Consider the following 20,607-nt stretch of genomic DNA (forward strand, 5'->3'; position numbering starts at 1 on the left):
GGTGAGGGTGTGGGTGCGCAGTCCTCACTCCCACCATCTTCACTCCGCCAGGTGCGTTCCAGTGGCATGGAAAACCCATGACGACCTTCGTCTGGCAGGAGTTGCAGAAACTGCCAGTAATCTCTGTTGGACTCCGCCTATGCCTGTCCCCAGGTATAGATTTGATTTTGGAGTTTACTCCCCTAGCCAAGGTACCCTCCCAGGTTTACCCACATGGCAGTGGGGCAGTGGGTAGTTGGTTTAGGGCCCACTGCTGACCTTTTAGCCTGGAGCCACGAGGCCATACATGCATACATACGTGCATGCTTGCATACATTCAGATTCAGATTCAGAAAAACTTTATTTATCCCCGAGGGGCAATTGCAAGGTGTCATTTATGTATACATGCATGCATGCATGCATACATGTATGTATACATGTCTGCATACATACATGCACGCACGCACGCGCGCACACGTACGCACGCACGCCCACTTACACATATACATGCATACATGCATGGGTTATCTCTGGGTACTCCAATCCCAACAGTCCAAAAGCATGTGAACATACAGGGTTGTGCAGTCGTGATCAGGGTAAGCGCGTATATCGAATGGATGGATTCAAATACACAATGTAAAAATGCACGGCGTAAAGTATTGCCTGCATGCAGGCGCGTCATCTCCGCCGGGGACGCGTCCCCACCACTTTGTCTGAGGAGCAGATTTGTCCCCACCAATGAGAGGGCCCCGTTTTGTGTGATACGTTCATATATAATCGTAAAATTTGTAGGTTATAATAACGATAAAATGTGCATTGTGCGGCCAGTGTAGGTTAATTCTTACTTTACAACTGTCCTGAACGCATCAGGGCTGTGAGCCAACCTGATTGGCTGGAACTTAACTTGTTTCGTTTTTTTACATTTGAACTAACTCGTCTTGTTGTAGGCTATGTGGGACTGCGGCATTTTGGAGGGAACTTTGAAAGAGGAAAAATAAAAAAATACAAAGCACCAGTCTGGATCGTTAAAAAGAAAGGTAAAAGAGAGAAAGGAGAGGCTAGTTGCTTCCTGTCCACTGCTCTCCTCATATTTTGCAACGGTGCCGGTGGCTGATAAGGAGGCTAGTGTTAGCTGTAGTGCAGAAAGAAGTTTCAGCCGCCTGAAGCTCATAAAAACCTGTTTACGTTCGTGCATGGATGAGGCCAGGCTGTCGAACCTCACTTTGCTGAGTGTTGAGCGGGACATTAACATCGATAAGGAGAAAGTGGTTGGCAAGTTCGCCGCCATGAAGGAGAGGAGGGTAAAACTTTAAGAAGACCACACAGCATGTACATAGTTCTGAACCGTTACATTGTTTTCCACGTTACTTGGAATATATTCTTCGAGCCGAGGATGATGTTCTGGAGTTCGGAGTCTGTGAATTGGTGCAGCGGCAACAAGCACAGAGACAGCGATCGGTGAGCACATAAATAATGATCAGAATGTTGTTATTGCCTTGACCACCTTAATGTACCTTGTGTTGTTGTCAACTGTAATAGACCGCCGAGTCTATTTTCTATTTGAATGCATATTGTGTGCAGTTGATACATTTTTAATAGGCTATGCGTTTTGTTGTGTTTAGACCGCTGTGTCTATTTTCTATTTATAGATCTCATTAATGGCTTATAGACAATTGTGTCTATATTCTATCTGAATAGATTGTGTAATTGTAGTTTACATTTTATGTTTTAAGTTATATTAAATGGTTCGGCTCAGACCCTGTGAGTCACTGTCACACCAGCACCAAGGACAGCGATGCTCTCGGATTGACGGCTGTCAGGCTGCGTGTGTGTGTGTGTGTGTGTGTGTGTGTGTGTGTGTGTGTGTGTGTGTGTGTGTGTGTGTGTGTGTGTGTGTGTGTGTGTGTGTGTGTGTGTGTGTGTGTGTGTGTGTGTGTGTGTGTGTGTGAACTGGTTTGTGGCTTTCTGAGGCACCTAGGCTTGCTTGGCTCAGTAAACGTGAGCATTTGGGTTGTTTGCTGGGTATGATGAGGTGTCCGTTATCTTTAAGTTGTTGAATAGTAAAATAATTATCATAAGGGCCCATTGAGAATGCTCCGCCCCCTCTGTGCTGAAACCCACGCTCCGCCACTGAAGACCGCGCAGATGGCTTTTAATATGGGGACAATATCGCGTCAATACGCATCATCTAATGCAATGCCTATTATTTATCATGAAACCTTAATTCGGAAGTAATGGGCCTAGCTCGTACCCAGCACTTTTCAAACCTTACTCAGGTTTATGGTAAATGTCCCCAGCACTTCTGAAATCAAACTGACGCCCATGCCTGCATGTACTGGTTGTTTAATCATGCAGAAACATTAAAATGCTTCTGCTGTCTGTGACTAGAGAAGACATCTAGGAAACGATCAAAATAAAGATAACAATAAAAGATATCAAAGAAGTCAACCTAATTTGTCTGAATTGCAATTCGAAACCTACACTACAGAAGTTGAGCATTTGTTAGGGTTCTTTGACTTGCCTCATTTAGATTCAGCTAAGTCAATACAGCTCTTTCTGATTCCGTATGCACTGAAGATACATGAGGAATTCACTGAGGAATATATAACTTACAACTTAACTATTAAAGGTATTAAAATGAGATCCTTATATAAAGATTATTGATAGTAGGAGGCCACATATCAAAGACTGAGATTCTTTTATTTTCACCCTATATTAATGACTTAGTTCAAAGCTTCCATAGTGATTTCTACAAAGTTACCCTGAAGTTATTAAGGTGCATCAGAATAGTAGGAAACATTGTGGCCAATCCAGCCCCATACACAGAATCCATGTAGAAATGCACTCTGACGTCTTTTGCCTTCCAACCTGTGCTGCTGTAGAAGGCCAGTCTGGAGGTCGTGTGGAACTTCTGAATGAGGAACTGGGACAAAGAAATCCTGTCATCTGTGCTCAAGGACTCATCACCACTTTTCCAATACAGCATCAGGTCCTCATCTGTGTAAGCATCTGAGGGACAAAAGGAGACAGCTCTATGATTACGGCACACAAAAACATCGGTTTGTATTCAACCAAGTAATAAATAAATGCAAACTAAATAAAATAGTCAAATAAAAAACAGCAAATATACTCTCATGTGAGAGAAAGTACACTTCTCTCAAATCTAAGATGTTACTTATCTGGGCAAAATAAAAAATTAAGGTCTTTAACTATTTTTAAAATTACATAAATCCAAACCCAATTAAAAAATACATGATATAACTCTACTTTTGTCCAATCTCTTGTTTTATCACTTTATCTCTGAATTTCTTTTCCATCATTATTTTCTTAAATCTCTTAGTTGCTTCTTTAGAGATGTCCAACGTAGGTCTCTGAGCTAGTATCATAAATGTTGATGTGTGACAAAGTTCTGTAAAGTGATGTACAGCTTTTAGCAAGAGATAACATCAGGAGTCCAAAGTTACTTTGACTGGGTTTTGCAGAGAGCTGGAACAAGAGACTGTGGGAACCAGATTATCCCTCCTAAAAGAAAGTAAATGTTCTTTCAAATGAAACGGGGTCTGGTATCTAACATGAAAAGGAAGGCTGGTATCCTGCTTTAAGCTTACACCCCTTTATAACTGCTATAATCCAAGTCAGGATATTGATCCTCATGCTCTGCCAGTCCTTTTAAAGCAGCACAAAGGAAATGAAAGCTGCAAGCAGCGATGAACGGGCCCTCGCACCCTTGTGCACGTTCAGGCTGCAGTGGCAGCGCTTGTATGACTTGAATGTAGATTCTTCAGGCCTGGACATTTAGCGGATGACACCAGCCACGACTCTCTATGTCAAACCATTCAAAAGTTATGGCAGAAAATAGGGACTATCAAATATCGACCAATCAGATGAAGGGGCGGGGCTAATTTTCAGCAATTATATTCAAGGACTCAAAACTGAGTCTGATGACACCACCCACAAGTCTTTATGTCAAACCATCCAAAGGTTATTGCGGAAAATAGGAACTATCACATATTGACCAATCAGAAGAAGGGGCGGGGCTAATGCAGGCCAATGAAGGTCAAGGACTCAAAACTGAGTCCAATGACACCACTCAAGTCTTTATGTCAAACCATTCAAAAGTTATGGCAGAAAGTAGGAACTATCAAATATGGACCAACCAGATGAAGGGGGGGGGGCACGCTTTTTGGCGTCTATCGCCGCCACGGTAACGCTTTTGATTGAGCAAAGTAATGCCCGTTGTCGCAGGATCGAGACGCACATTTTGATGTATAACACACCTGGGTGCACATTACGGTTCGGGCGAAGAAGCGGCCGAAGAAATGGCATAAATTGCGCCAAAATTACTCGATTAATTCAAAATGGCCAACTTCCTGTTGGGTTTCGGCCATGGCGCCAAGAGACATTTCTTTAAGTTACAACATGATACAGGTGTGTACTGATTTTCGTGCATGTATGTCAAACCGTATTGTGGGACTTGAGGCACAAAGTTTTCTAGGGGGCGCTGTTGAGCCATTAGGCCACACCCATTAATGCAAACCATTAAATATCGAATTTTTAGCCAGGCCTGGCTTGCGTGCAAAATTTGGTGACTTTTGGGGCACGTTTAGGGGGGGCAAAAAGGCCCTCATTTCGTCGGAAAAATTAAAAAAAAAAACAAAAAAAAACGAGAAAACAAATTCCTACATATACACGAATCCGGCGAAACCCGGAAGTCGAGCGGCCGCCATTACTGCGGTGGCGGCTCATGTGGCGGCTCCGCTCCTCCGCTCCAGCCCATAGACATATATACGTATGGATCTATTACTCCGCTCCCTGCCAGGCTCTCTTAATGTATTTGTATCATCGGAACACTCCTGTCCCGGTCACGTGCATTTGTTTTGATAGTGAATGAAGACGGGATGGACTTTAAAAACTACTTTTCTGTTTCACAAAGTGAACAGACGGAACGCAAGCCAGGGAGCGGTATATGGAGAAAATAATGATTATTAACGGTTTGGGTTCATATGAAATCACTACTAAAGAATGAAGCTCCGATGAGGATTTACTGCCGCAGTTCTGCACAACCCACGTCTTACTACCTTGTTTAGTGTTTGGCAGCTGCTTTGGTAAATGTTTGACTCGCCATGTGTTTCAATAAATTAGTATAATATTACAACATACAGTACATCTTTTTTATTACTCTTACTTCTCTTTTGTTTTTTTTTATGCTGAAGAGGCTCCGAGGCTTGAGTAATATTTTTCTTTTCCTCGTGAGATTATTTTTTTCTTCTGCAGCTACAAATAGAGTTAATATTTTTTCCTCAACAAACTAGTTTTATCTGAAGATTGGGGTTATGTATGTATTCTGTATCATCCGGAGCTGAGATAGTTCTGCCCTTCAATTAGAGACCTGTAATTGCGTTTTTTTTTCGTCATCGGACGCCAGGCGATCAATAAAATATTCTTGGATACCTAAAATTAAACAAAACATAAACAGGTAATATTTAATTGTGCAGACGTGCCTCGTAAGGAGAGGAGGTGGAGAGAACTATATTACAGTGTTTAATCATACACTCCCTTATCTCCCTATTCCTCTATTCTTTCCTGCTTATCGCTCAAACAAATCATTATTTATAAATTAACATCAGCATTAATTTAAGATACCTTCATTATTTATGGAAGGCCACTGTCTAACATCATCAATCCAGCTATAATGATGCTGTAGAGCGTCAGGTTACAATAACAGTGCTGCGGTGGCAGATTGACACCTGCCACCGCAGCGATGGCGCCGCCGCAAGATGGCGGCGCACACAAACCGGTCGCCGGATTCGTGTATACAATAGAGCCTTCGCACGGTCAATGCTTGGGCCCAAATTAAGCAATCTGTACATACACTGGACAAAGGGAGTGGTGGGGATAGATTGCATTGACGTAAAGAATCACAATATTGATGGAAAACCTAAAGCTATTGTCCATACATTCATCTATTTCTATACCTGCTCTGATCCTATTCAAGGTCATGGCAAAGGTATGTTTTAAATAAGGCAAATTTATCTTGGGGACAAATTTTGGAAGCTTGATGGCAGCAAAACAACACCTGCTGCAATACGTGATAAAGATTGCATCTGAAAAGACAACAAACCCCACCTCACATCTGGAGCAATATGTTTTGGTCAAACACAAGCTTTGGACATGTTTGGCCATAACACACATTTGGTATAACAGAGAATATCAGCACAAACACGTGATGCCGACTGTTAAACATGAATGTGGAAGGGTGATCATTTTGGGTTTGATTGGAGCCACAGGACGTCCATAGAAAATAATCAAGGGGTTTTAATGGCAGCTCTATAAGCTATCGAATCATGGGATCCCCCTGCATTTTTGCTTTATTTAGTCAAATAACTAATAATGTGATATATGTCTTGTGTGCGCTTATTCAAGAGGTTGATTTCATCTAACTTTAAGACATGATAAACACCCAGAATATTTTACATGATCTGATAGATAAAATCAAAAGAGCGCATACTTTTGTCCTCACGTGACCTTACTTACAAAATATATATGGAAATTTACATATTGCATAGTTGTTATAGCCTGCCTCTCATTCTAACATAAATGCTGAATCCATCAATACTCGTAAGCCATTTTGGGCCGCTGGGTGGCGCAGTGGTTAGAGGAAGCAGCCCATGTACAGAGGCTACAGTCCTCCTGCAGCTCCAGTCCCGGCCTGTAGCCCTTTGCTGCATGTTGACCCCCTTCTCCCTCTCTGCCCCCTTCCTGTCTACGCCTCGTATAAAGGCCACTAGAGCCACAAAATCTTTAAAAAAAATACTCTAAGCCATTTCAATTAATCCTAACTTCTTGTAGATTTTTAAAAGTAGGTTCTAATGCCCTTTAAAGAGCTAAATATTTGCAGAAGTCGTGTCTGTGTGCAGGGATACTGGACTACAAAGTGTAAGAGTGGTTTCATATTTTCCCAAAAATGACATAATAACTTTAGAAATGCTGGAAGGTTTTTGAGCTTAAGGTTGATTCATTGACAGTCGCTTAAAAGTACCACAAAAAACTGAGAAATTGAGGTGTGACAACACAGTTTTGATTAAAGAACAGACCACCATAGGAGCTGTGAGACTGGCATGCCTCCTGTACTGTATGATGTTGTATCAATCGAATTAATCATGTATTGTTCTTTACACTTTTCAACCTGCAATACTGATTTAAACACCTTTTACATGTGATACATTGATTTTACAGTGACCATAAGCAAAAGCAACGGTACGTAAAGCCCGCTTGTAACATATAGCAATAGTAAATAAAAATCTGTTTCTCTATAAGCAATTCCAGCTAGTGTGAAATGCGAGAGAATTATTTTCACCAGCTTCTTCCTGAAAGATTGCTTGATGTTATTCTCACCCAGTGTGGGGTTGGTTGGTGCAACGTACACCAACCAGCAACATGCTGCCAAAATGCCTCAGGCTTTTAATAATTAGAAGCACAGCCTTTTAGATTTTTCTTCCTTGCAAAAGAGGGGTATATCCCGGTGCATGAATACTTACAGCTTTCCAACTCCAGGGTGCATGTCTGTGAGTCCAGAGGGAAACGACTGAAATCCATGTTGCAAGCAGCAGTAACTGTAACCCTGTGGTATTAAAAGCAGAGAGTAAATTCCACCAGTTCCATGCAGAATGCAACCACACCTAACAAATCTGATTTAGTTGGGTATCTTCACCGTAGGCTGTAGAGAACATGGCCATCTGGGAAGACCCTCAGCATGATGTTGTCAGTGGTCGTGTCGTGGATAAAGGACCTCTTGGAATGGACAAAGAACACGTCCGGCACCCATATTTTTTTCACCAGACGCCCGTCGAAGGTCATGCTCTTGTTGGTTGCACTTGGGAAGGCCAACCTCTCATCCTTCCAGTAGTGTCTCAGATACAGGGTCATGGTGAAGTCCTAAGGGAGTCACAGGGAGGGGATTCACAGAAAAACAGAAACAGCCTTTGGATTAAGTGTTACTGCGAGGACTCCTCTGGTTAATTGAATTCCACTAGGATTATAGTTCTGTTACCCATGGCTGCTGGATTATTTGGATAGTTCATTACTAAATGTACGTACAAAGTCGACAGAAGTCTTGAACATATGTTAACTAAATACAATCCACGGTAGATACAATCTACTGGTCTTTGATTAACCACGTCCCGGTGCCTCATTCCTGCGTGTTGCTAAGCACGCTTGATTTGTCCTGGGCCGGCACTGCTGCCCCGTGCCACGGATCAGCCTCTATCCTTTTCTCCTCATGGCATTACATAAGATCAAATCACTTTGGAATAATGGCTGCAGCAACACATTGTACTCTTGGCAAACACCATAAAAGTATCTTTGGTTGCATAAGAGCAGTTCAGGGGCATTTGTAAATCCCTTGGATGAGCAATAACTATAATGTGTTTATAAAAGAAAGATGATTTAAATACACAGATTTAGAGGCAGTATCTTGATTTTTTTTATGGCATTCATTACCACAACCTTTTGGTTAATTACTTAAAGAGATGATTTAATGTATTTTGATGACTCTCCACCAACATTTGAAAAAATAAATCATGCTTCATGCTACAATGAAATACGTTAAATACAAAGCAACCCATTTTCTCAAGTTGATGGACTACTACCCCAGGACCTGGCAACAGTTTATGTAACAATTTCAAGAAAATGTTCCTTAACGTAAAACTAAAGACTTTGAAGATCTACATCTACAGTGTATAATGTTATCAAAAGTTTGAGAGAATTAGGAAGAATCCCTATGCAAAAGACAAGGCTGAAGATCAATACTGGATGCTCATGATCTTTGGGCCCTCAGGCAGTACTGAATTAAAAACAGACATGATGCTCATTTGGAAATCATCGCATGGGCTGGGGAACATTTCCAAAGCGTCACGGGTGATGGAGTTACATTAGCGTCTACGGCATGGGCAGCTTACACATCTGGAAAGGCTCCATTGATGGTGAAGAGTACACATATGCTCCCATCCAGATATCTCTTTAAGAGAAGGCCTTGAATGTTTCAGCAAGACAATGCTAATCCATCACAACAGCAGGACTTCACAGGAGAAAGGTCCAGGAGCTGAACTGGCTTGCCTGCAGTCTAGACCTTTCACCAATAGAAAACAAGTGGCGAAGCATAAAATGAAAAATCTGGCAACAGAGGCCCAGGACTGTTGAGCAGCTAGGATCCTGCATCAAACAAGAATGGACCAATCCTCTCCTAAAAGTCCAGCAACTGGCCTCCTCGCTTCCCAGATGTTTTACAAACTGTTGTTGGAAGAAGAGGAGATGCTACACAATGGTAAACATGACCCTGTTCCAACTTCTTTGAGATGTGTTGCTGACATCAGATTCAAAATCAACTCACATTTTCCATGAAATGGTAAAATGTCTCAGTTTCAACATCCAATATGTTGTTTAAGTTCTATTAGGGATAAATAGATTCATGAGATTTGCAAATAATGCATTCTGTTTTCACTTAAGAATTGGGGTTGTACATTGATTTTAAAAAGGTTGCTGTGCTCTATATCCCACCGCTAATCCCCCTTGTAGAGCTGATCAAGGCATATTTGTTCAAGGTGAGGGGACAAACAAAAAGCGGTTCATCTTGATACATCTAGGCACCCAGATACCTCAAGTGTCCCGCCAGGTGGAGACCAAAGGCATGCCAAGGACTCAATGGAGACTTAAATTTTGCCTCGCTTGGTGGATGTGACCACAGCCTTTAATCTGACAGCCTGTTCTGTGTGGAACAGTTCGTTTCATCGATGTTCCACCTTGAAATAGTAACGGAGGCCTAAGAGACAGAATCAATGCTTTGAAAACTGAAAATGTAAAAAGGCACAACACTGAAACTTCAAAGTGGAGGAGGAAATCAGGTATTAAGAGGACGGGGAGGAATTGGACCGGCGAGTCCACCTAATGAAAACGTTTAGCCCAATGACAAGCAAGTCAACAGCACTGGATTGGCCACTTTGTCACTCAAGTTTAGGCACCAGCTACTCAGTGAACTCTATTGCTTAGGCATTAGCTACTCATTGAACTCTATTGCTTTGGCACGAGCTACTCAGTGAACTCTATTGCTTAGGCACTAGCTACTCCATAAACTCCACTGCTTAGGCACTAGCTACTCAGTGAACTATATTGCTTAGGCACTAGCTACTCAGTGAACTATATTGCTTAGGCACTAGCTACTCAGTGAACTATATTGCTTAGGCACTAGCTACTCAATGAACTATATTGCTTAGGCACTAGCTACTCAGTGAACTATATTGCTTAGGCACTACCTACTCGTTGAACTCTATTGCTTAGGCACTAGCTTCTCAGTGAACTCTATAGCTTAGGCACTAGCTTCTCAGTGAAATCTATTCCTTAGGCACCACCTGCTCCAGCTGGCCCAACGTCTCTCTCCTGTAGCCGCAGACAATGCACAAACACTAGCAGCGATGAGGAAACTGAGGCCAGCACAGTTCTGTGTGTCCCACTGTAAAAACCAGGTCAACTTTATTTATTTTGGTATCTTTTGGATTTTTATTTATTTATTCAGTAACAATTGAATTAAGCAGTGGCCAGAGACTTTAGGGACTTGTTGCTAGCTGTGGACCACAGTCATAGAAAAGGGACACCTTTGGATTTCAGAATGCCTTGCGAAAGGACACATAAGTACTGCACCTATGTGGGATCATTGTGAATGCACATCTGAAGAGTGGAGGGAATAAAGAAGAGGTCTCTAGTGTGCCCTTTTACCACTATCTCTGTATGAAAGGAGCTACAGGTGGTCTGGCAGGACAAGTTTGCCCATTTATTCAACATTGCCCTGGTTTTAATTGCCACAGTGATCACGTGTTTTCCCGGGAAAACACACGAGGCCCATCTAATGTGCAATTCTGGGTAAACATAGATAACCCAATGCACAAGGGCTATTAATACTGGATCCAAAAAGTCCCAAAATAGTCTCACTACTAGCCACATGTGGGCTATTTTCCAGCCTATTTCAAACTTACACAGGGCTCAACTACAAATGTTTTTAATTAGGCTGGCTCACCTTCATCTAAAGCAAATTAACACATTTCAACACACTTCGACTGAAAACAGCCTGTGGCAGTACTAACTTACTACCATAAGAAATAAAACGGCAGATGCAATGATGCCCAATTACTTCTTGTCTAAGTACTAATTAGCTACTATCTTTGTGAGCTCCTGAGCCACAGTGGTTTTGTGGTTTATCTCAAAAATATTTATGTCATTGGGGACCAAACTACTTAGAACTGAGACCCACGTAAAGAAAACGGAAGTTAGTAGACAGTTAAAACTGCTTGACTCTTTTTTATAAAACTTTTTGACGATGATTGTTAAACATACTGACAACAGAAAAAGATATTTTGCCATGTGACTGTTTAGTAGTCTATATTTTGGCCTATGACATAATGTAATTAATAGCAGCTGCAGTCTGAAAACATTCATTTCTCCCCTTCTGTTTCAAAGCAATTAAATACCTAACCTTTGGTCGTAAATTAAATGTAATCCTCATTAGTCCTTGCAAACAGGAGCTTATACAATGTCAGAATGACTGTTTTAGATCAAATTTATGGTTCCGGAACAGAAGGTTGGTTTAAATGCGTAACCCTACACTGAATTAAGTCATTGACCCCAAGCAGAACAAACCGTTCATGTCAATGAGCATTCATCAACATTCACAAACTAGTTTTGATTATAACAGTTAGTACATTTACATGCAGCAGTTCAATCGGATTTCTGATCGTATAAGACATCGTTTGGACTTTTAACTTTAAACTGCATGTAAACACCTTTATCCGATCTACTTCGGACCTATATCGGACATTTAATTATCGGATAGCAACACCTAGATAAACCGTTTGCAGTCGGAATGTTAACGCCATGTATACGGAGACATCGGATATTGCAGTCTGCACATGCTGGAGAATTTCCTCTGGGGCTTCACCCGGAAGTGAAAGGAAGACGGAGGGCGGAGGCTCCGGACACCGCTAGTTGTCATTTTGTTTGACGGGGTATAAGATGACCTACAATCTAAAATATGAATATTTTAAATTAAAGGTCATATTGTTATAAGGGCAGTTGAAACTTAGGCAGGCTAATTAATTGGCGGAATTATTGATTAGCAACCATTTAATTCAGTAAAGGACAACATTTATATATATGTGTGTGTATATATATATATATATATATATATATATATATATATATATATATATATATATATATATATATATATATATATATATATATATATATATATACTGTATATCACGTATGACTTGTTTCCACTCAAGCTCATGAAACTGCAGTACATCTTCTAGTTCCAGCAGAAGTGCTGAAGCATCGGCAAGATTAACTTTTCTGCTGGCCAGATGTTGAGTTGTTACTTTGGCATACCTGTCAAGTCTCCCGTTTTGGCTGGGAAACTACCGTATTTTACCCCTCTTTCCCGCCGTCCTCCCGTATTGGTATTTTCCCTTAAATTTCCTGTTTTATAATATAATAATTAAAAAAAAGGGTTATTGTGCCTTTTGCGCCTCTCGCAAGGTTAGTGGCAGCAAAGGAAACAAACTCGGAACAACAAATCAGACCAGGTCGTCGTACGACATCTTTTCTTGTTGTTATTAAGTGGACGTCAACCGGAGGTGGCTCTTTGTTGAAATGGTTACCATGGCTACAGCGCCACCTAGCGTCACGGAGTCCGCCATGCTCTGGACATTTATCCGATCTCTGAACAGCATGTAAACTCAGACAAGTGATCCGGTCTTCTGCATGTCGTTATCTGATACAATCAGAAATCCCATCTCTTTGCTGCATGTAAACGTACTGAGTAAAAACAAGGACTTCTTATTAATAAAGATACAGTCATGACCTTCCAGAACATGGGATCTCTTTAATACCAGTGGCCGCCTGCTGTACTGTACCTAGAATAAGACATCTCCACCAAACTCATCTTATTGAATTCAGCTACGCCCCTCCGCTTCTCCACAGGTGGCGCTGTCCACGGCCTCATCATCTTAATCATCTAAATTGGCTGCACCTGTGACTTTTTTCATCAAATTCCAGCCCGACTGGGCTCCCAGTTGCTCAGCATCTTTATTTTCACTCTCCATTTCACGTTGCAGCCCATAAGCCAAGTTGTCACAACTTCAAATGTTGCTAGCAGGCTTGTTTGTGCGTCCATTCCTGTGCTGTTGATGAAAAATGTCCCTGCACTGGTTCATTAGCTGGATTTTGTGACAGGGGCCTCTTTTCCATGTGTTCATTTGTTCACAACCTCCAATCTGGCACTAGTCTAGTCTGGCACTAGTCTAGTCATTTCACGGCATTAACAACAACATTATAGTTCTAGTCTTTTGATAAAAGCTGTCCTTTTAGCTGGTGATTGTTGATTATCAGAGGGTTAGGGTTATTACTTAGTTATTTCCCTGTTTTTCACTAATGTATATGTGACCTATTACCAACTTCTCTGAATTATTTTCCCTCCATCCCTCTTTTGACAGCCTTATCCAGTTTATATTCTATCTTTACTGCTAATTTAACACACTTTTAATACTTACAAGCCACTTACCATGTCTACTTCTGATATGCTGTCCAAGCTCTCCACCTGAACGTCCACTCCAACGGGGACAGCAGGACCTACGGACAATATCAGTCATAAGGAATGCATTCATTCATTCAACTGTAGCATCACTATACTTGTTCTGTTTCTGCCCACACTGTCTGATCAATAAAATCTGTACTTTTCAAACAGGCGTCCAATTTTTCATTCACAGCAGAATAAAATCAACACACATTTAAATACAAGTTTGATTGAAGAGTTAAATTCACCGTGCCCCAAGGACAGAAACTGCTGAACAGTCTTTGTTCTGACAAGAATCTGAACATGCCTTAAAGTATTACTTCAAACCTCACTTACATCTGTTGCAAGAACAAAAACGATGCGTCTCTTCCTTGTGATCGTTTTTTATTGGTTGAGTGTGATCATTGTGTTTTTACTGGATGAAACAACATCAAATGGGAAAATGAACGCGAATCCAACTTTGTTGAGAACACACGTACTCTTGTCTCACATCAGCAACAACTCCATTTGTTTTGTTAGTGTAGATCAGTACTGGAGTTAAGGGGGGATGATGGGGGATGAGGGGGGATGGCATCCCCCCTGAAATAAAAACGGTCCAAATCATCCCCCCTGTAAAACTGCCATCCCTCCTTTCCATCCCTTATGTCATTTCATCAATGAATGTGGTTTTACTGCTATTTCAACATTTAGAGTCATCACCAGAAAAATAACACCACAAAAATAACTTATTTGACAATTTTCACCTGTTTCAAGTACATTTTCACTTGAAATAAGTAGGAAAATCTGCCAGTGGGACAAGATTTATCTTCTTATTACAAGCAAAAATATCTTGTTCCACTGGCAGATTTTTCTACTTATTTTAAGTGAAAATCTACTTGAAACAGGTGAAAATTGTTGTTTTTTCCAGTGATGAGTCTTGTTTTAAGTGTAATGAGATTTTTTTTTAATAAAATGAGACATTTTAACCAGAAATAAGACAAATATTCTTGTTAAGATTGTGAGTTTTTGCAGTGATTCATTTTACTTATCCTGTGAAGGACAGAGTCATATTGATAAGTTCAGAAAACTGTTTTTTATTGTTGTGTTTTGATGTATTTGATGTAAGCCCAGTGGATATTTAAAGCTTACAGAAGGCTGCATTTAACTGCTGCTATGTCATTCCTGCAGTATTTCTGCAGCTGTTTTGGTCACTGCTATTATTCATAATATATTATATTATTTGTAATCAGCACAAATTATCTGTCCCCATGTGATAAAAATCCACCATCCCCCCTGATGTTTTTTTACAACTCGAGAACTGGTGTAGAGCACCAGGTCTGTCTCTGGGCTCCACACTGGTTGAGTTGGTTTGTTTTCTCCCATGCAGACGTCACATCAGTGAGACTGTTGGATGATGACGTGTCATCCACCCACTTCATATTTGACGAGGCAGTCAACATCCCCGGCTTCTGTTGCAGCCGCTGGCTCTGCACCAACGCTGCTGGCTATCGGAGACTCATTGCAACTACCTAATTATCTGCTCCAGCAGAACTGAATCACTGTAATTTATCATATACTAGGAAATATGAGCCAGCAGTGAAATAAAAAGTGTCAAGTCTATTTCAGTTCTGTTTTTGTTCGCCATGAACCCTATCTGTTCACCAGCTGACTGCTGTCGATGCAGCTCGCTGAGGAGGAATTTGTGGGGTGTTTGCTTTGAAATTAGAAGTCCCTTTTACAGGCAAAATAATGCTAAGAAAACACTGAGGGGACCAACACTGTAAAAACGTGTGGACAGACAACCTACGAGCTAAAACTAAATATAAACCTGAACTCTGAGACGGCCATTCACAGGCGGATCCTTGTAGCACCCTATAATGTAATAATTTCACCCTATAATGTCATAATTTCACCCTATAATGTAATAATTTCACCCTATAATGTCATAATTTCACCCTATAATGTAATAATTTCACCCTATAATGTAATAATTTCCACCCTATAATGTAATAATTTCCTTAAAATGTAATAACGCCTGAAAATGTAATAAAATTTGCACTTAACTCAATCGAAAATGTAATAGAACCCAATAATGTAATAACTTCACCAATAATGTAATAAAATATCCTGACGGATATTGTAATAACATTTTTACCGATAATGTAATACCTTATTACATTATTGGGAATTTATTACATGGTACTCAAAGTCTGCAATTTAACCCAATAGTCATTCTGGTGTTTCAATCCAGTGTATATAACATTCTTAGATTCTTAAAACACAAAATGTAGATCTCTGGACTGAAAATTAACATATTACATTATCTGTCAAGTATTACTTTATCAGTTAAAAAAAAAAAAAAAAGACCCACTTAAAAATGTAATAAATTCCCAATAATGTAATAAGGTATTACATTATCGGTAAAAATGTTATTACAATATCAGTCAGGATATTTTATTACATTATTGGTGAAGTTATTACATTATTGGATTTTATTACATTTTCAAATGAGGCAAGTGCAAATTCTATTACATTTTCAGGCGTTATTACATTTTCAGGAAATTATTACATTATAGGGTTCTACAATCCTCTCCACAAATATGACTGTAGAACGTGTGGAAGTTTTGTTCTTCCACATCCTAGTTAGTTGATCTGATGAACAAATAGATATGCAAAGATATTCATTGATTTTAATGGAACTGTGACGTCAGTGGTGATGCGGTCGTGCCGCGGTGTCATCCGTCCACGCTCTCATACACACACTCCTAAAAATAACAGGACGGGGTGTCCTGCTAAGCCATGACTAATAACTCACATCATTTTCACATGGGATGTTTCATTAAATAGATTCCCATATTCTCATTTTTGTTCATGTGTGTCGTCCAGCTGATAGGAAGGATTGTATTTAAGGCCAGTTTAGGATTTACAGGGATATGGAAGAGTATCCTGGTAGTCTTATTATCAGCAGCGAAAAACATTCACACATCCTTCTGTCATTTGTGTGTTAGAGTCATATTGGCCCGCTGTTATTGTTAATCTGCAGGAGTAAAAGCACCAGCCTTACGTAACTAGTGGCCGAGCAAAGCTGCTACCTGGAATAGGGGATATTAACTCCTGCCCGGTTCCAGCTGTCAACAGTGTCCTCCCTACTCTTACTCACACCATATGCCGTAGATCACGTGCTGGCCTCAGTAAATCCTGAGCTGACATGCCCAGTCAGACAGACAACCTAAAATCAGACACCTGCTGAGGGGAAAAAAAGAAAAAGCCTCAGCCAGGGGTGACCTTGCATTTCAGGTCATCTGTAGCTCTGTAGCACGAAGCTGCAGCCACACTGCACTCTGAGCTCAGAGCTCAACTGCAAGAGCACAAAATCCTTTTTTTTCAGAAAGGAATATGACTGCGTATGATGATTACGGTGATGTTTCTGCCTCAGCACACTGAACATGAGAGAGCAGAGTTTAAATGTTCAGCTGCAACAGTCACATACACACAAAATGGTTTTGTCAGATTTTCTTGAGACTATTCTTATTCTGAAATATTTTCCGTCAGCAAATTATTGACAGTCACAATTTCTTAGAAGACACCGATTAATCAGCGCTTCCTCGTGACCTTAAAGTGCCACTTGCACGAACAGCACTGAACATCAACGCAGAAGCAGAGGAAACACAGAGCCGTGTCAGAGTTCTGGGCACACACTGACTGCATTTACATGCAGTCAATAACCCTTTTAAAACCCGAATATTAGCAATAACCCGGTTTTGCACGGCCATGTAAACACCAATTACCCCTCTGAATAAATTTTAAAAACCCGAATATGACCCCTGGGTTACTCCTTTTAAAACCCGAATATTCGGTCATGTAAACCCCAAACGGAATATCCCCATCAAACGGAACATGAATTTGTTTTCTGCGCATGCTCTGTTCACAAGGAATCCTGGTCTTTTGAGTCCAGGAAGTTCTTATAAACATGGAGAAATGCAAGACCACGCCACACTTTTGGAGTGAGGAGGAGACTACTCATCATCTCATCTTCTTCCGCTTATCCGTTCCCGGGTCACGGGGGCAGCAGCCTCAGCAGGGATGCCCAGACTTCTTTCACCCCAGACACTTCCTCCAGCTCTTCCTCCAGCTCTTCCTCCATCTCTTCCTACAGCTCTTCTTCCAGCTCTTCCTCCAGCTCTTCCTCCAGCTCTTCCTACAGCTCTTCCTACAGCTCTTCTTCCAGCTCTTCCTCCAGCTCTTCCTACAGCTCTTCCTACAGCTCTTCCTACAGCTCTTCTTCCAGCTCTTCCTCCAGGTCTTCCTACAGCTCTTCCTACAGCTCTTCTTCCAGACACTTCCTCCAGCTCCTCAGAGGGGAATCCGAGGCTTTCCCAGGCCAGCCGAGAGACATAGTCTCTCCAGCGTGTCCTGGGTCTTCCCCGGGGTCTCCTCCCGGTGGGACATGCCTGGAACACCTCCCTAGGGAGGAGGGACATGCCTGGAACACCTCCCTAGGGAGGAGGGACATGCCTGGGGGCCTCCTTAGGGAGGCGTCCAGGAGGCATCCGGTACAGATGCCCAAGCCACCTCAGCCGATTCCTCTCAATGTGAAGGAGTAGCGGCTCGACTCCGAGCTCCTCCCGGGTGACCGAACTCCTCACCCTATCTCTAAGGGAGCGTCCAGCCACCCTGCGGAGGAAACTCATCTTGGCCGCTTGTATCCGTGATCTTGTCCTTTCGGTCACTACCCAAAGTTCATGACCATAGGTGAGGGTAGGTGCGTAGATTGACCGGTAAATCCAGAGCTTCGCCTTTCGACTCAGCTCCTTCTTCACCACGTCGGTCCGGTACATCGACCGCATAACTGCGGACGCTGCACCGATCCGTCTGTCAATCTCACGCTCCATCGTTCCCTCACTCGTGAACAAGACCCTGAGATACTTGAACTCCTCCACCTGAGGCAGGACTTCTCCACCCACCCGGAGAAGGCACGCCACCCTTTCCCGGTGGAGAACCATGGCCTCGGTTTTGGAGGTGCTGATTCTCATCCCTGCCGCGTCGCACTCGGCCTCAAACCGCCCCAGCACATGCTGAAGGTCCCGGTCTGATGAAGCCAACAGGACAACATCATCTGCAAAAAGCAGAGATGAAATCCTGTGGTTCCCAAACCGGATCCCCTCCGGCCCCTGGCTACGCCTAGAAATCCTGTCCATAAAAATTATGAACAGGACCGGTGACAGAGGGCAGCCCTGCCGGAGTCCAACATGCACCGGGAACAAGTCTGATCTACTGCCGGCAATGCGAACCAGACTCCTGCTCCGATCATACAGAGACCGGACAGCCCTTAATAGAGGGCCCCGGACTCCATACTCACTGAGCACACCCCACAGAATGGCACGAGGGACACGGTCAAATGCCTTCTCCAGATCCACAAAGCACATGTAGACTGGTTGGGCAAATTCCCATGAACCCTCGAGCACCCTGCGGAGGGTATAGAGCTGGTCCAGTGTTCCGCGACCGGGACGAAAACCGCATTGTTCCTCCTGAATCCGAGGTTCAACTATCGGCCGTATTCTCCTCTCCAGTACCCTGGCGTAGACTTTCCCGGGGAGGCTGAGAAGTGTGATCCCCCTATAGTTGGAACACACTCTCCGGTCCCCCTTTTTAAACAGAGGGACCACCACCCCGGTTTGCCACTCCAGCGTTACTGTCCCCTTTCTCCATGCGATGTCGCAGAGGCGTGTCAACCAAGACAGCCCTACGACATCCAGAGACTTGAGGTACTCAGGGCGAATCTCATCCACCCCCGGTGCCCTGCCACTGAGGAGCTTATGAACTACCTCAGTAACCTTGGCTTGGGTGATGGATGAGCACGCCCCAGAGTCCACACTCTTTGCTTCCTCAGTGGAAGGCATGTCAGTCGGGTTGAGGATCTCCTCGAAGTATTCCTTCCACCGTCCGACAATGTCCCCAGTCGAGGTCAACAGCTCCCCACCCACACCGTAAACGGTGCCGGCAGAGTACTGCTTCCCCCTTCTGAGGCGCCGAACGGTCCTCCAGAATTTCCTCGAGGCCGACCGAAAGTCTTCCTCGATGGCCTCCCCGAACTCCTCCCAGACCTGGGTTTTTGCCTTCAGGACTGCCCGTGCCGCGGCTCGCTTGGCCTGCCGGTACCCCTTTACTGCGTTAGGAGGAGACTAATCACTTTATAAATGTAATGAAGGATATATACATTTTGGCATTTGTAGACAGTAGAAAGTACGGGAATAGCGAGATTTACAAGACGGTGAGCGAAAAGTTGCGCGAAGCAGCATTTGTTTTGAATTTGGATACAGGAAGAAGAAGCGGAAATGACGGTAATTGCGTCATGATGTTCTCCGTGTGTCGCTGGTTTGATCCAGATATCCCGAATGATTAATTACCATGTATACAGGGATAACCCTGTTTGCTCACGCATGGAAACGGAATATTCCGAATGTTTCAGTAACCGGAATATTAGCAATAACCCGAATTTTGACTGCATGTAAACGTAGTCATTGTTCAGCGCTTCACGGTTCTCTGGTAGAACACAGTCGAGGAGCTCATTTAATCCACATCTCACCTCTTTAAAATGGAATTACCATGAAAGAATAGGAGGAAAACAGAAGCACATAATCCATACCAATCCATCATGTGACATGAGAGCAAACATTTGTTAACCACGTTTTGGGATTAAGCAATTGCCGTTTTTTTTCTGATCAAGTTAATTATTAGAGTCACTGAATCAATGGACATTCTGCCGCCCTTTGGGATGTAATGTACTAATGGCATTAGATAGCAGCACTTGTGGGTTACATGACGAGAATTAATCACTTAATCCAAGCAACTATTTATATCTATTTAAACCAACAGATGTTCGTCAAAGATAAAACTCTCTTTTCTTTTCCACCCACCTTTACTCCATCGGTTGCTGAACAACTTTAGCGTCGCTATACTTGTTCTGTTTCTGCCCACACTGTCTGTCTGTCTGATCAATAAAATCTGTACTTTTCAAACAGGGCGTC

General features: G+C 42.4%; 1 protein-coding gene across 1 annotated transcript in view; it reads right to left on the reverse strand.

Annotated features, from left to right (window-relative positions):
* Nucleotides 1–20,607, reverse strand: part of LOC133464890 (gamma-aminobutyric acid receptor subunit rho-2-like) — a 71,422-nt gene that overhangs the window by 34,516 nt on the left and 16,299 nt on the right. The window contains exons 3-6 of the mRNA XM_061747085.1: nucleotides 13,589–13,656; nucleotides 7,691–7,914; nucleotides 7,518–7,600; nucleotides 2,848–2,988 (exon numbers count right to left, since the gene is read on the reverse strand). Coding sequence (XP_061603069.1) covers nucleotides 2,848–2,988; nucleotides 7,518–7,600; nucleotides 7,691–7,914; nucleotides 13,589–13,656 — 516 coding nt within the window. The remainder of the gene's footprint in view (nucleotides 1–2,847; nucleotides 2,989–7,517; nucleotides 7,601–7,690; nucleotides 7,915–13,588; nucleotides 13,657–20,607) is intronic.

The sequence above is a fragment of the Cololabis saira genome, chromosome 18 (genome assembly GCF_033807715.1).
Source record: "Cololabis saira isolate AMF1-May2022 chromosome 18, fColSai1.1, whole genome shotgun sequence".
Taxonomy (NCBI): Eukaryota; Metazoa; Chordata; class Actinopteri; order Beloniformes; family Belonidae; genus Cololabis; species Cololabis saira.